General features: G+C 45.6%; 1 protein-coding gene across 5 annotated transcripts in view; it reads left to right on the forward strand.

The window, feature by feature from the left end:
- The window catches only part of DCAF4 (DDB1 and CUL4 associated factor 4), a 497,489-nt gene that overhangs the window by 211,157 nt on the left and 268,580 nt on the right, over positions 1 to 17,752 (forward strand). For all 5 annotated transcript variants that reach the window (XM_069638614.1, XM_069638618.1, XM_069638619.1 and 2 more), the window contains exon 7: positions 17,487 to 17,584. In XM_069638614.1, coding sequence (XP_069494715.1) covers positions 17,487 to 17,584 — 98 coding nt within the window. The remainder of the gene's footprint in view (positions 1 to 17,486; positions 17,585 to 17,752) is intronic.

Here is a 17,752-nt window from a genome sequence, read left to right on the forward strand (position 1 = left end):
ACACAGCCAAGATTGCATAGCTTTCCGGAAAGCCCTCAAAACCTGGCTCTTCCCCTAAAATCTCGTAAGGGACGGCTCTGACCACCCGACTTACCACTGCATCCAAGGAATGGCTTGGTAACCCCTTCAATGCCAGCTCTTCAATAGGCTCTCTGGCCAGGAGATATCTGCCTCCAACTATCTGGAGCCATTACCCTAGACCTGAAACCCGAATCGTAGTAGCACTTATGTAACTACGCCATGACAAAGTTGAATCATTACCTCCCTCCACCAGGTATACACTACACTCTGAGGCCAAGAGATATCCATCTCCAATTATCTGGATCAACTGTGCTAGACTCGTAACCCAAGCACCAATAGCACATATGGAACTTCACCATGACTAAGCTTAGTTATTGCCCCCTCGATATGCACTATTCTTATCAGTGATGCCCATCCTTGCTAATCTTACTCATCTAGAAATCATAGCAGGACTTATGTACCTTCTCCATCATGAAGTTGATTAACTGCCTTCCTCCACCAGGTATACACTACGCTATGAGGTCATGGGATATTTATCTCCAATTATCTGGACCAACTGTGCTAGACCCGTAACCCAAGCACCAATAGCCCTTATGTTCCAACTCCATGGCTGAGCTTAATCATTAATCCTTCCAGATATGCACTACACTATCGGAGGAGATACCCATCCTTGCTAATCTTACTCATCTGGTAATCTTTGCTCAAACTGCATACCGAGGCGAGGACCTACTAGCACTTATATCTTTGCTAATCCAACCTAATTGGGAATGTATCTAGCAGAAAGACTGACCAAGGGCCTCTCTAGCTATATTGAAATTATATAATTTGGCTCTGATCTGGTTCTCATCGTCCAACTGACCATGCCCATAAGCAATTGCAGACCCAACATGACACTGGGAGAACCTTAGCCCAATAGCCTGAACCCAAGGTGAGATTGCTTCCCCTCGACAGGCACTGGCAACTCATCAGGAACAGGGTCTCCCTCGAATCTACACATGCACTCAAACACACCGATATGCTAACTCTAACCTCTGCACACAACAAACAATAGAATACAGCTATACCCCTCGATTAATTCGGCCTAGCTGCACACATACTTGTACACCTCCATGACCACCTCAACAGTCTTAAGAACGCAACAATATTGCACAAAAATCGGCCTAGCTGCACACATAATCCCATTCCCAAACACTGCTGCTCCCAGAATGCAGCATCCAAGTCCAGCTGGCCTTCTGTACACATTTTACTGACCTCATACAACCACTGCACCACACCTAGCACTAGAATGCAGCTACACACCACTTAATCCACCCTGGCTGCACACATACCGAGTGCGCCCATGCACTTTACTACACTACTCTCTCCACTGTCCTGGACTACGGTCCCCAAGGGCATTCAACCCACAGCGATTTAGAATCATACCAATGGTAAAGGCGCTATAAAAATGTGCAATAACATAACTTGTGATTTTGCATCTCACACTGCAGCTTTCCTTCTCTGGGTCTGTGGTACTTGAGCGAGGGTCTGGAGCGCATCAGGGGAGTCCTTCAGAGGCCCCAGCTGGGTGGTTGTTGCTTCTCTTGCACCTGTGGGCTGCAAGTAGTGTTGACAGATCTTTTACCAATAACAGCAAGAGAATTATTGGGTTTATTTGCGTTGGGACACTTTTGGGAACTTTGACAACTCTGTAAAAGTGGCATTAACTCTTACCAGTAAGCTGCCATTTTTCCATTTCCCCATTAGGGCATTGGAGTTTCCAAAACAATCACATTTTTAAAGTACACTTGTGATTTTATATCCTTTTGGATAAATCGCTACATTTTACTCACAAAATAAGTCCTGAAGTAGAATTGTACAACAATGTGCCTGTTTGTATCCCATGAGTTTGTGGGTTCACTGTTTATATTCCCAGTACTGTATTCACTTTATTCTACTTGCCGGATTGACTAGTAACTTCTTCCCAACTGTTTAAAGCTATTTTCCCTCTTGCTAGACTTTAGACTAGAGTGTAGCATTTTACAGTTGTGCAGCTGTCTTTTCACCGAGCTTTGGACGTAGTTGGGTTTACGTGAACCTGTTACTGTTTTCAAACAGAGTATTGACTGTTCATTATCCTTGTGGTCCTTGTTTGATCTGTGTTTCATCTAATGCAATTCATATATTGATTAGTCTATACATTTTTAGTATGATGTGTGGGGTATTTGCTTGTTGTATTTTGATTCCAGTCTCTGCGACCTCTAGCAGTGAAGCAAGACTGCTCTGCTAAGTTACCATTGAGAGCATTGTGGACTTACTTCGTGGACATCCTGTGCTCATACTGCTGGGCTGGTCTTCTGAAACCCCTCAGCAAAGAATTCTGAAAATTCTCCATAACACAGTAGAACTGATGGCCCACTGGAGACAAGATGACAAACTACTGAAAATATGCTATTGTGGAGCAGTTCTCTTAGTGCTTGTTTGGCTTTTTATAATGATAAACCTCTGGTGCTGCCTATTATTGGTGCTCAGTGTGCTCATCTCTTAGTGTTCGGTCTGGGCGGAGACATGCAACAAACTGGGGACTCCTGAGCCTTTCAAACTGATCTGCCTTTCGAGTCGGGAAAGGAGCACCAGTTTTTTTGTTCTCTCTGGTTGCTGAGAAGTCCTTTATCCACAGACACTGGCAGAGTTTTGTTAAAAGATGGGTCTTGGCAAGCTGCGCTGCCTCATGGCAGAGGTGTTGCTAGGTCTGGAAAAGATCCAGGGCTACGCTAATGTTGCGACTGTCGAGACTCGGGACTAGCTAGCCTTTTGGATGTAGCCCTTGAGCTTCTATCCAGGGCTACAACCGCAAAGACCCAGGGTTATAGCTCCCCAAGGCCCCCTCCCTGGCGGTGCCTCTGCCTCACGGTCTGCTGCTTTTCTTCAGCTTCGTCGTAGTTCCTGAAGAATCTGGCACCGCCATCTCCAACATCCATATTAAAGGAATGGTTTGGTCAGAAATTTTTATTGGCCCTACGGGTCGGCCATGTGTTTTTAAGCCTAAGTCGCTCGATATTAGAAAAATTTCCTATGGACCTTACCCGAGTTTTCGTCCATTAAACACACGTGAAAACAAGCAGCAGGACGCATCAATTTTGTGATAATCCTATCACTTGCCCCATCACCATGGGTGACCTGCTTTTGTGGCATTAAATCATATCACCTGCCCCTGAGCCTGACATTATCAAAACATTCATATTCCCCGCCTCTCTCCGTGACGTTGCTGTGCTGCGTAGGCAAACGCGCCCAGTCGTCTTCTACGCAACTTCACACAGAACCCGGAAACCAACACAGATCAACTCACAACACAGCGCGCCACAATTCGGAATATTAAACTTTACTTTAAAATCAAACAGCAATACGGTACATTTGGTAAAGTACATTTATTTGACATTAAATGTTTAGTGAATATTCAGCAATTGGCATATTAAATCGGAATGGAATTTTTTTTCTTTGCTCTCGATCCGCAAATCCTCTAAAGTTTATCGTGAGTCACGCGCTGTTCCTTTATGGTACACAGGGTGTTGGTTTTCGTTAAAAGAAGCACTTTGGTCGCACGGTGAATTGCAAGGCCGTTCCATTAACTAGGCACTAGGCCACGGTAAAGGTTGATATGTTGCTTCTAGCAGCTAGTACTGCGTAAGGGCATATGGGCCCTTGGCGATCGTCCCATAAAATAGTCAATGTAGTGCAGTTGTTTACAAGAAGCTGCAGCTGGCGATTGAAGAAGCCATCGGCCGGGGTCTGGAATAGGTGGCAGTCAAAGTACGGTAGGATGTACCTGTTTTAAATTGAAATTAGTCTTGCCAGCCAATCTTTATTACTATTAATCATCTCATTTATTAGGGCCGAGGTGAAACTATTTGCTTGCGAGGATCGTGCAACGGAGTATGTTCGGCTCTAAAAGCAATGCAAAAACTGACGAAAGAAATTGAGGTTAACACACAATGTAATGATTTATTAGCGTTGAACCACTGAGAAACGACTGTTTGTCTTCATGCGTGTCGAATGGGCACATGCATGCCCATGTGCCCGGTAGAAAGACGATCCCACAAATGTTTTACTTGCTCTTCATTGTAATATGCCACACAGAACGAACAAGTACAACTTAACCTGCCTTTAGCGGTACGCTATTGGTATTATATTCCGGTATAAAATCATCTAAAGAGTTACTTACATTATATTTGCCATTTCCATTGTGTCGGCTTAATGCAGTCTGTAAAGCCCACTCTGTTTGTGCCAATGATTTTTCATATACTGAACTAACATGAAACTCGGTGTAGTTTCAGAATTTTCAGCCTTATCGTCTCTTACATTATTGCACCCCTCCTTCAAATGAAGTCCTTTCGGCATGGTCCCTGTCTCTCAAGGTCAAAAAACAATAGAATCTTATACTGCCAGTGCGAGTCGTAGGCCTCTTCAGCTCGCGAGCAAAAAATCAAAGCCACTGAGCTTCACTCTGCATGAGCGCATACATTCTTACTTTGCAACATCCAGTGTAAAGCCATCTGTGAGAACCTGAATTTTCGACTCCATCTTTCTACTAGCCCTCAATGTCCTTATGCGAACTGGCTTCTTTCCCATCTGCAACGCCTCACTTGGCGTGTTATAAGGCCCACAATTTTGTCCTCGTTGTCCGCGAGCTTTGCAGCCCTAGAGAACCATAGCTATGGAGACATTGACTTTTTGGGGGAAGGTCAGGAAAAGTATAAAGTACCCAAGGAGTTGAGTTGAAAGTGAGATTTATTGTTTGTTTGTTTTATTATTTGCAATGCACAAGCCTCCCCTCAGTTAACAGTGCGCAGCATTTACATGAGATTGCAAAGCTTAGTTACAGCAACAAAAATATATACATACACATATTGACAAGGTCAGCGATATGAGGTAAATAGAGAGAGAAGTCAAAGATGACACCCAGGTTGTTCGCCACCGAGGATGATGAAGGGAGGGGTTAGGGTTAGCATACTTTGTATGTACACTGTACAATAACATTTTTTTCAAAAAGACAATCAGATTACAATGATTTAAACCGGGATTTGTACTTGTCAACGAGCTCTGCTTTGGGTGGACATGGCACAGTGGCAATGTCTGGTGGCAATGCATCAGTGCTCTGCACAGAATCGCTCAAAATTCCATGTCTGTGCTTCTCTAGTACATTAACAATAAGGCCTTTAACAAAGTCGAAATTCATTTCCTCATATACTGGTTTCACCACCCATTTCTTACTTCTTTTTGCAAAGACCGTAGTGTAGCGAAGCATCCCTACATTTCCCCTAGTCCTAGATTGTTCACGGCACACATTCTCGTTATGGGCCAAGACCGCTAGTAGAGTCCTATGTTTCATGCCCTGTATGCCAAAATGCAATCGCTTTGGCCTGTACTTTAGGCACATATTGTGGAACACCTCCAAACCTCCTGTGTGACAGAATTCTGTCAGTCCCCTCAAATCTCTTGATAGAGTTTTATCAAAAACAATCTTCTCAATGGCTTTGTGTGTAGGTGAAGATGGAATCAACCACTTCTTCTTCCGTGCCTCCTCTGTGGACAAAGGGCCATGTTCACATTGGTGGAAATGTTGGGTTTCTGTCCAGTGGTGCATCAGTGATCGCCATTTTTCAAGTAGGATTTCCACTGACCCTTCACAAGTTTTGGAGCTCCAACAAAGATGGTTGCTGATAGACTGGGACCACTATGAAATACTTTCCAAACCTTTTGTTTTTCCCCTCCAGCCGAGATTTTCTTATTGATTGATTTAGCAAGATGCCATACGTCAAATTGATGTTTAATATGTGGGAACTGTTCTCCCATTGTCTTGGCTATTAAAACGTGTCTGTCCGTGGCTATGAGGTCGATGTGAATCCCCTCGATTGTAGATATTCCAATGATTTTATAAATCCTAGTTTCTCCATGGCCACTGAGGATTTACATTGGGACACCTGCACGACCACCGAACTCCCAATTTTCTTAGTATCCATGTCCTGAAAGTGGTAGGTGCAGTACTTGGCAGAAAATCCAGGGCTGTCGCACTGTCCATCACCGGCTAGCCTGAATCGTTTGCCTTCAAATGTACTTTCTAGAGACAATTGTTCAATTTTCCAAGCAACTCTAATGGCCGGAAATAGATAATCATGGTGGAATTTGTAGTACTGCGTTTTAGAAATGAAATGGAGTTCCACAAACTGAAAGAAAGACTCTTATCTTTCTAAAACTGGACCCACTTTAAAGTGAGGCAGCTGCACACAGTAGATTGCCTGCTGGCAGTTTCCCCAGCATCGGTTGTGCAGACCATGAGAACGTATGATGTAATGTACAGGTGGCATGTATTTTGACGTTACTGCCTTGTGTTTGACGAGTCACATGAATCAATGGCTTCCCACATACTTCCTCTCTTAACAGAATGCCCACATTTCAGCATACTTATAATATCCATGAAACAACTGCCGAATACTATGTATTTGCCCTCTTTCATTAGACTGTCATCCTGCATCTCGGTTGTTTCGGACTGCATCGTTGCGAACATTTCACCACAATTGAAACTAATATCGCTGATATCAGGTTCTGATGTGTCGGTGAATAGTGCTGCTGGTTCATTCTCTGTCATTTCAACATCTGTTAATTGAATATTGATGGGAGAACACAACAATGTCGACAGCTTTTTGGGTGGCATTTTTGTTTGCTGGTGTAGATTGTGTGAATTGATCTGCGACTACTTCAGAGCTATCTTCAATACATCCAGTATCATCATCATCTTGTGGTGGTGCAGTCGCACTGTAGCAATGGTCCAATAAAACTTTACTGGATTCTCCGGACACATTCAATTCATGTTCTGGCCATTGGACATGAGCATCTCGAATCTGAACAAGCCACACCTGAATTAATAGTTCCTCCATAGTGTAAATGGTCTGGCAAGCAACATCTCTCATTTGCTTCACTGTCTGTGTATGTATAGTTCGTACACCCACGGGTAAATAGAGGACAGATTGGAAAAGGGATGTTCAGTTTAAACACAAGATAAAGTATAGTACAATTGACAGAAAAAAAACATTATAGTCCCCAGCTCAAAACGATTTCTAAAAATATGACCTGTTTGTAACTAACCTTATTTTTGTTTCTTTTCTTTGCAACTTTCTTGACTCGAACTTCAACATCTGCACGCTGTTGCTCCGATTCGTTTCCGCATGTCTTCCCTTCCTCTTGCGCTGCAACAACTATATTTTCTGGATCCGCATAGGCAGCACGGAATGCCGCACCATCGACTCCCTGAAACATAGTACTTTCATTACTATGTATCACAATATTGAAAACATAAAACACACGTGAGGACGACCACACAGGTACATCTTAATAGCGAAACACGAATTAAACATTGTGTAGAACAATCAAACGACAAGTATTCGAGCTCTGATGATCTAGTTCGATGGAACTGTCAGTATCCATACATCTGGCTCCGCCTAGACTGCCATGAATGATTTTATTGGAGAGGGAGCCTCAGCAACTCCCTGAAACACAGTACTTGCATTAGTATGGTTTTCAATATTGTAAACAGAACACACACTTGGTGTCGACGGCAGAGGTACATATAAAGGGATAACCTCAAATGATGCATTGTCTAAAAGAATCAATGGATATGTAAATATGATCCGATTTAATCAACTTATTTCTCAGATTTATTTACATCTGCATCATCTAAATGGGATATTGTGATTGTAGAGGAAGCTCTGTCGTCTCCCTGAAACACAGTACTTGCGTTAATAAGGAAGAAAGTATAGCAAATGGAATCACGTTTTATGATCACGCTCGATGGAGCTGTCAGTATCCATACCTCGTGCTGCTGAAGAATATCTATGGATGTTGTAAATGTAGTGCGCACTTCCGAAAGCTGTTGCGCTGATTCGTATACGCATGGTCCCGCTTCCACTTCCCCTGGAATTACTTGAATGTCAGGCTCTGCATCAAGTGCAGGGGTTCACGCTCCATCTACTGCCTGAAACATAGTACTTGCAATTGTAAGGATTACAATATTGAAAACATAACACACACTTGGGGTCGACCGCACAGGTACATATCAATGGCTAACCACGAACGAAACATTGTGTAGAACAATCAAACGACAAGTAATCCAGCTCTGATGATCTAGTTCGATGGAGCTGTCAGTATCCATACCTCGTGCTGCTGAAGAATATCTATGGATGTTGTCAATGTGGTGGACGCTTCAGCATCTCCCTGAAAGACAGTACTTGCATTAGTATGGATAACAATAATTATAACTGAAAACAAACACCAGGGGACGACAACTAAGGTGTAGATCAATTGGAAAGCACTAACCAAACTTTCTGTAAAATAATTACACGATACATAAAAACTATTACTTGACATGCATAAAACAAGTCTGTAGCGGAATAGCTAAGTAAGATTACCTGATACGCGCTAGAAGTGGTTGATAACTGCGGGCACGTCACGGATGTAGAATGTTCTTGCTTCAGATTCAGTGGATTGTCAAGCAGTTGTAAAGGTAAATTGTTGTTTGATAATGAAATGCCAATATTAAAAATTGCCATGTAAGCCGACAGAATACTTGAGAATAATGCTATTGAAAATCCACAATATAGCACAGTTCCCTGAGCCCATAAATAGATTTCCTTTGGGGGTTATAAAATCGAAAAATAATTTATTGATAAATGTCATTATTCAAAGCTATACACTCAATATCGAAAGTATTACAAGGGACACAACACCTAAAATATCAATTAATCCATTTGGCTACCTACACACTACCGCAAGGCCTAAAGCTAAATCCGGACACTTGACTCACCAGTGGCGGAATGTGGACAAATAGAGTTGGAATAGCGTTTGCGAGCAACTTTCGTGTCGTTCGCCGTTTATTCTTCTTTGTTACCCAAGATGTGGCGTACATGTTCGAGGAAAAGTGCCGGCTGCAGATGCGGTATAGATCACCCCTCTTGTCCTCAAAGACTTGTTGGACTCTACAGTGCCTTCAGATTTAGCATGGGTCTTCGAAGGGCAACCGCTAATTGAACAGGCAGGCATTGTTGAAAATTCTGAAAAGTAAATATCAAGATTATTATAAAACCTTGATGAATAAAAATGTCATAAAAAAGTAAATAAACCATACCATGTTCAATGCAAGGTTTGTTTTGGTCGCTGGAACTATACCAGTTCATCGAGTGCGGCTTAGTATTTGCATTACTTTCACAAATTAAAAAATGATGGAACTAAACTCTGAACATGTGACTCGCCCTTGGATGTACTGCCTTGCACGAGAAGGAAACATGCTTACATTATAGACACGAACCGTGAAGGATGCAATTCGATGACAATTTACAAAGATGACAATAAATAGATCTATTGATAGCATAACAATTGAAACTCAAGTCAATATCAATGAGACCAATGAACATAGCACTATTGAGTGCTCTACTCGCAAATAGATAGAAATTTAAAAATGACAGAAATATGACTGTGATACATGGCCTTACCTTGACCAACAAACAGTTAGATTCAGCAAGCCCAGTAGTTTGTGGCAGGAGAACAGGTAGATGGTCACAGCTAGCACACTGACGAGTTTGCTCGAAGCGCTCACAGAAGTTCACAGATAGCAGATAGCACGACCACAAGCAGATTAGCATCGATCTCAGTGCTTCTCAGGTAGCACGTTTAGGAGTTGACTTGCAAAGCACAAAGATGTTCTCATGAGATATATCAAGTGGTTTATTGAGTATTAGAGACAGGGGTGTGTTTGTGAATGAATGACGTGTATATGTCGTGGTATTATATGGTTTGCCAGGGGCGGCCAGCGTGAGGGGGGGATCCTGGCCAGAGACACGGGGTCTGAGGAGGCCACGTGAGCGATGGCCCCTGGGCGTGGGATACCTTTTGAAGTATACATGCTGTTTGGCACCTTCACGTTTGCGCCCCTGACAGCCCCCCATGGCAGCGCGCATCCACTGGCGCGAACCGCCTTTGATAGAGGGGGGTGGGATGGATGGGCCTGGGGCGTGCAAATAAGGCACAGGAAGACTGCTGAATGGGGACACACTTATGTGGATTGCAGGGGGGCGGCCAGCGTGAGGGGGAGATCCTGGCCGGAGACACTGGGTCGTGGGATACCTTTTGAAGTGTACATGCTGTTTGGCACCATGGCCGTTATCGCCCCATGTCAGCGCTCATCCCCGGGTGCGAACTGCCTTTGATGGGGGGGGGGGGGTGGATGGGCCGGTGGGCGTGCAGGCAAGGCACAGGAAGACTCTTGAATGAAGACACACTTATCTGGATTGCAGGGGGGGCGGCCAGCGTGAGGGGGCATCCTGGCCGGAGACACGGGGTCTGAAGGTGGACATGGTAACAATCACCCATGAACGATAGACAGCCTTGAAGTGTACTTGGTGTTTGGCACCTTCGTCGTTATCGCCCCTGACAGCACACCATGTCAGCGCTCATCCCTGGGTGCGAACTGCCTTTGATAGGGGGGGGTGGATGGGCTTGTGGGCGTGCAGGCAAGGCACAGGAAGACTCTTGAATGGGGACACACTTGATTCATTTAAAAAATCAAAACAACCGTTGTTAAAATATATGTGGTGTTTTATTTTGTTTCTTATTTTGATGGCACAAAAATACAAAACATTACACATTGTACAGGTCAGGTTGCAGCACAGCGAGGGAAAATCCCCTGTACTGACCGCTATCACTGGGGAAAGTTTGTTTTATTGCAGCAACGGCACAGGCGGGTATTAGATAAGTTTATTAAACCTTTGTTGTCAATGACAATTCTTGGAACTAATGGCATTCTGCTCGGACAAATGCTATATAGACACTGCACACTATTGAACGACTTTCATGCGTTACAATGAAATGTATATGTAATTTTGAATATAGGAGACGACCATGAAATAGTAGCAGCATCACAACCAGATTATACTTACTCGTTACTCGGATTACGAGGACAAACAGTTGCGCGAATTTCGTGCATAAGCACCATCGTTATTCTCAACAAGGTCCGTGTAAGGCAGGCTGCCCTGAAGTCTGGCAGCTCGGTGATGCATTGCGGCCGTGGCTCGCCTTCCGAAATGTAGGCCACGCATCCCGAGTTTTCACAGCAGCAGCAGTTCTCGTCCTCGGTTGGCATTAGCTTGCACCGATTGCATGTGCACCAGGTGGAAACACCGTCCATGCGACTAGGTCTAGTGTCTTCATCCGTTGAATCGTCCTGCCAACTGCCGTCCGAAGCGCCATCGTTTTCGCATGTTTCCCTTTCCAGTAGTTCCTCGGTATACTCGGGCTCGTACATGTAGGTCATTATTGTAGCCATTGCGTGGTAAACAAACTAAAATAATTTATAGTGATGGTACAGGTGTTCACACGGGCTAAAAGCGGTGAAGGTAGCTGACCAGAGCACAGAAACGAGTCACAGAATACTCAAAGTAACACAGGGAGAGGAATGGAATCGAAAATCTGCTGCTGTGTGTTGTCAAACGGTCTGTTTATACTTATTGAGTAAAGAGGCATCCTGCCATTTCCATGGCGACACGTCATTGGCTGAAGCGCAGCGAATCTTGACACGAGACGTGCTTTGACGTTGTGAAATGGACAATACGCGTCTGCTGTTGACAGGCTCAGGGGCGGGGGATATGATTTAATGCCGCAAAAGCAGGTCACCCAGGGCGATGGGGCAAGTGATAGGATTATCACAAAATGGATTTGCCCTGCTGCTTGTTTTCGTGTGCGTTTAATGGACGAAAACTCGGGTAAGGTCCATAGGATATTTTTCTAATATCGAGCGACTTGGACTTAAAAACACATGGCCGACCCGTAGGGCCAATAAAAATTCCTGACTGAACCATTCCTTTAAGACTTTGACAGTGACTCCCCATGTGAAACAGAACTATGAGCTGAGTGCATACTCTGCTTTCAGTCACCGGATGCATCTTTTCAAAATGTTACCAGGATTTCACTGAAGATGTGGTGTCCATTCAAGAAATCAGACACTATTCAGGAGTCCAAGCAAATCTGTTGTTCGTTCCGCAGCCTTTGCTCTTCCAACGCAGGCAGAAGCCATAACCACATACGGCAATCACTGCGTCCCATTATTTAACAGGAGCAAAGCTTCATTTAGTGGCTTATACTGCATTCTAACACAGATGTGCGCTCTAGATCATCCCTCAGGATCAGCCATCTGGACCAACTAGATTCTGAATAGGTAAAGGTCTACCAACAACCAGTGGAGCACACGCAATTTTGCACACATTAACCCAAAGAGGTTTAGGGCTTCTCAGGTAATGCATTAGCCAGTTATTGCCTAGATAAGCCATTGGATGCAGACTTATCTGGGGAAAAGATTAGTAAACCAGTCAGAAAAAACAAACATTCTAGGGCCTCCCACCTGAAGAACACTTTAGAACTTTTATCCTCAAAGTCCTGCTGAATATCAGCACACACCTGGTTCACTCTTAAGACAAGTCCATATAATTCAGCACGCTTTTCTATTAACGTTGCAAAGACCTGAAGAACGCTTAATCTTTTTAAATGAACTTTTCAGCATATGATCTAAATATTGGACATGATCATTAAGCAAAGTATTACATGAAAACTGAATGTGCTGCTTGGTTTTACAACCAAATTGTGCCCACAACATACATGGGTGATACATGGCCTGAGTAAAGAATATTTTTAAGTACATCGATTTGCATAAATCAGACATTCTCTCTCTCTTGTATTGGAAAAACGGTATATATTTATTACAAGGATTGTGCAAAAGAAACATGTAAACGGCAGTGGAAAAGTAGAAAATCAGTCCATATTGAAAGGCACATTAATAATCTCATAATGTAAATGTGTAATCCACCATCATTTTGTACTACTTTGAGTGCTTTTGGATGAAATTGAATTCAGGTGTGCTACCAGTTTGTTAACTGATCTGTCTGTATTTCTGGGCATTTCAATGTGCTCAATTGATCTGTGTCTGCTTGACCGCCTGGTGTGATTCTACTGTTGCATAGTGCTTACCTTTTCCCCTGTTAACCTCCTGGCTCCCTCCACCCCTCCTCCTCTCCTCCCCCCCCATGACTCTCTCTGTCTCCCCTATCTTTTCTAACTGCTTCTCCGTCTCATATCCTCCTTCTCTCACTAAGACTGGAAGGAAGAAACTAAAAAGGGCATTCCTGAGTTCCAATCCTGGTCTTCCCATTGCATACACCTACATCAATGTCTCCTCTAGACTGACTATCACTGACATTCTCTTTGCTGTTCCTTCTTCTAACCTATGGACCCCCCATATGTTCTCTGTCCTCTCCTCTTTCTTCTGCTCTCCCATTACTGGCGGCACCAGATGGGAAGTGCTCTTGATGCACTTTGCATCTTCCAAATGCACTATTAATGTCTTATCATAATGGCACTATCAAGGCCCAGGGCTCTCAGCCCAACCTCTGCATTCTTAACAGGTGCCTTCCTTCTCTCTTCAACTTTCGTCCCTCTCTTCCCACCCCTCCTTCCGTCATCCCCCATTGAACCTCTCCCCAGTGGGGGCCCCCCACCCTTGAGCCCCCCCTCACAAATCTTCACAACCGTCTTAACTTAGCCACCCTCAATTCTCGCTATGCAAACAAATATTCCTCTGACATCTGTCACCTCCTTGAAGACGTCTTTGCTCTCACTGAGACATGGTTCAAGGCCAGCTCTGTCACTGCTTTTGACACTCTTCTGCCTGAAGGCTACAACATCTTGTCCAATCCCAGGCCCACAAGTGCTGTTGGTGGAGTGGCTCTGATCTTCCCTGAGTGGGTTCCTGCCTCCATCATCCCCACTCAAACCTATTCATCCTTTGGAAGCCTAGTCTGCAGGTTGTTTGTCTCACCTACTTTCCCTCTTACTGTCGCTACCATCTACAGACCCACTGGACCGTCGTCCTTCTTCCTCTCAGAATGTACCAACCTTTCCTCCTCTCTTCTTGCCTCCTCCCCTTCAACATCCATCTCAACTTTCTCGATGGGGCCACTGTTCTCCTCCGCAACCTTTGTGACACTCTTCCCCTCTTTGTCCTTCCTTGTGGCCCAACCCACTCGGCCGGATACACCCTTGATGCTCTCAACTCAACAGACATCCCTCTCATTACCGCTCTCTCCTGGTCAGACCACTCTCTCCTCTCTTTTCACCTTGACCTTCCCTGTCCCCTGATGCCTGCACCTGCACTGCCAGTCTCTTACTCGGTCTTTCGGCCGGTGAAGCGTGTGTCCGCTGCTGAATTTGCCTCTTACTTCATCCCTCCTCCTCTCCGTAATTAGACTCTCCCTCTGTTCTTGCTAACCTCTACCTCTCTATTTCCAACACCCTGGACATCCTTGCCCCTGTCATGAGGATCATCACAAAGCCTGCTTCCAAATGCAACTCTTGGGATGACTCGGATTTGGCCGCTTTGAAACGCAAGTGCAAAGCTGAAGAGCGGATGTGGCTGACATCTAGCTCATCCTCTGACAAACAGGCCTGCCGCCTACTCCAAAGGCAATACAGTCTCTTCATCTGCTCCAAGAAGAGGTCTCATGTCCAAGTCTGTACCTATAGAGCCACCAACAACACGGCTGAACTCTTTAAAATTAGCAAGGAACTTTCCAACGCGACTGCAGTAGGATTTGGGTTGTTTTACAGAGGTAAAAACAATCGCGGCAGAATGGACTGTAGTCAATTTTTCCGCAAATATGTTTTTACATTTGTAAAATAAATACTGTCCCCCACAAACTGCCAGTAGCCCCACAACCCCCCCACTTACCTTTCCTCATACCCTGCCGCCGCCTCTCCTGTACCCTGCGGTGTCAGTTCCGTCGCTCTAACGCGGGTCGGATCGACACAGCAGGGTTCTTTTTTCTTCCTTTTTTTTCATTCTTTTTAGGTCCCCCTCTTCCGATGTCGAGGAAGCGGGGCACACCCCTGCAAACCCTGATGCTGAAACTACTGAACATGGGGAGCCGGGGACACCCCCGCCACCCCTGCTCCGGATGTTCAGTAGTTTTGTCATTGAGCAAATGGTACTGCTGAATCAGTCAAATGTACCATTCACTCACATTTTTTCAATCAAATTGGGTATTTCGCTGCATTCTCTTCTTCCCCTCCCCCTCCCAGGCCCTCTGCTTTGCACTTGCCACCCACTTCTCCTCCAAAACTTTGGACATCCTGTCCTCTCTGTCATCTGCTCCCCCTCGATCCCCTTACCCCCTCTCTTGCTCCCTTGGCCCTCCAACTCTCCCCCAATACTCTCCTCTTTTGCTCCCATTGCGCCAGATGAGATCTCTAGAGTCGTCCACTCCATGAAAGTCTCCTCTAAACAGGTGCTCCCCTGCTCCTCCAGAACCATCAAGGACAACATTGCCTCTCTCGCTCCATCCTTGTCTGTCCTCTGCAACCACTCATTTGCCACCAGCTCCTTCCCCCAAACCCTCAAGCAGTCTTGTCTGCACCCTCTTCTAAAAAAGCCATCTGCTGACCCTTCTTGGCCCGGGTAACTATGACCCTATCCCCATCCCCCTTTTCTTTGGCAAACTCATGCAGAAGCTACTCATCCCCCGACTGACCCTACATACCTCCTGGCCGGATGCATCCACGAGCACCAGTCTGGCTTTCGGGCTGCCAGAAGCACGGAAACTGCTCTCCTGAACACCTGCGAAGACCTACTCTCCAGCCTGGATTGCAACTCTCCCTCTGTTCTGAACCTCCTTGATCTCTCTTCTGCCTTTGACACAGTCAACCACTCCATCCTCATAAACCGCCCCCATGATACCCTAGGCATCATGAACAGCGCACTGGCATGGCTGACCTCCTTCCTTTCTGCCAGACACTCTCAAGTGCAAATGGCTCCTTTTCTCTCCTCCAGCACACACTCTACCTGTAGCGTCCCCCAGGGCTCCATTCTATTGCCACAGCTCTTCAATAGCTACCTCGCCCCTCTGGCTTACCTTATCTCTACTTTCTCACCTCATTTCCAGTGCTATGCAGACAACACACAGCGGTCCTTCAAGCTGCCATCTCTACCGCCTCCCCCTCCTCCATCGCACCTAGAAACACTTGTGTATAGGTGTGTTATAAATGCCACCTCATATCCTATCATCATACCTGACTGCCTGACTGCTATTCAGTCATGGTGCTCTGCCAATGATCTCTGCCTTAATGCCAGTAAGACAGAGATCCTACTCATTGGGACGCCTTCTCCTTGTCCCCACCCCCTTTCTCTGGCCTGACTCCTTGGGTCCCATCCCCTTACCCACTAGTGAGGCAAAAAACCTTGGGATCATCTTTGACTTCTCTCTCTTTCTCTCCACACATCACAGACCTTGCCAAGAAGTCCAACTATCAGCTCCACCTTCTCAGAGGCATTCTACTTTTCCTCACCTTCCCCCAGAAGCTCAACGTCTCCAGAGCCCTGGTTCTCTCTAGGCTTGACTACTGCAACAGCCTCTTCCTGAGTCTGCCTCTTTCCTCCCTTCACCCTTCCAACGAATGTAGAATAGGACTGCAAGACTTATCCTTGGTTTGAAACCCAGGGACCAAATCTCTCCAGCCCTAAAATCTCTCCATTGGCTCACTGTGACCGCAAGGACCAAATTCAAGACCCTCTGCATCATCCACAAGGCTGTTTGGGGCCTGGGACCTCTTTACATCGAGTTTGCCCTCCCTAAATACCTCCTGGCCAGAGTCCTTCAGTCCTCTGGCTCCAACTCTCTGCAGGTCAAAAGCTTCTCCAAGCAGAAAGTGGGAGTTCGATACTTTCCTCGGCTGGCTCCTCCCTCTGGAACGGCCTCCCTTCCCCCCTCCTACTTGAGCCGGCTCTTCTAAAGTTCTGGAAACTTCGCAAGTCTTTACTTTTCTCCTCTTCCTTCCCTCTCCCCCTCCATAGCTAACTCTCCCTCTGCCGCTACGACTGGGGACAACTGGTCCCTTCAGAGTTCATACATGGGCCAGACCAACCCCAACCAGTCCCCCAGCATCCTTTTCCAGCACTGGCCCTTGGGGTCCCTTTGCCGGACCAGCCCGACTTGGTCCACCCTGTCCACCGCACTCATCCTCCCTCTCCCCCTTTTCCACTGGCACTTGACACCTTGGCCTGCCCAGCCCTTCCGTGCCACCTTCCCCCTTCCCTGGGGGCACCCCACTCCTGCACTTCTGCCTAAACCCCCTCACCCTCTGCACTTACCACCTTCTCAAGCACTTGCACAGTAGGATTGCCACAAGGCCAATATAACCGTTTTTGTTTTCCTTTTTGTTATTCCCTTACCCCCTCCCCCCATCACCCCCTTTGTCTTGTAGCGCCTGGAAACACTTGTGTATAGGCGCCATACAAATGTGCAATAAATTTAATAAATAAAGACGTTTTTTAAAAATTATTTTTCTTTGCCTGTGTATGCGATTTGTGCCCATTGAGACATGATCTCATTTTCTATTTGTAGGAATGAACCTGGGGGCGGTTGCCATGCACCACCTGCAAAGACCAGCATTTCAGAACCGTCCTCTACTACCTCTGCTTCACAGAAGTCTCCTGCACCCGGTTGGTGGCGATTGGTATTTTTTCTGATTTCACTGTGACACCAATGTCATCTGGCCACCCAGTATAGATAACGGACAAAACTGGACATGTGTCTTCACCCACCTGTAACCTCTCGCAGATCCTCAAAGTTACTCTTTGTACTAAATATTTAATCCTCCAGAAACACTT

This window comes from Ambystoma mexicanum, chromosome 14, assembly GCF_040938575.1.
Source record: "Ambystoma mexicanum isolate Mex_15411 chromosome 14, UKY_AmexF1_1, whole genome shotgun sequence".
NCBI classification, from domain to species: domain Eukaryota; kingdom Metazoa; phylum Chordata; class Amphibia; order Caudata; family Ambystomatidae; genus Ambystoma; species Ambystoma mexicanum.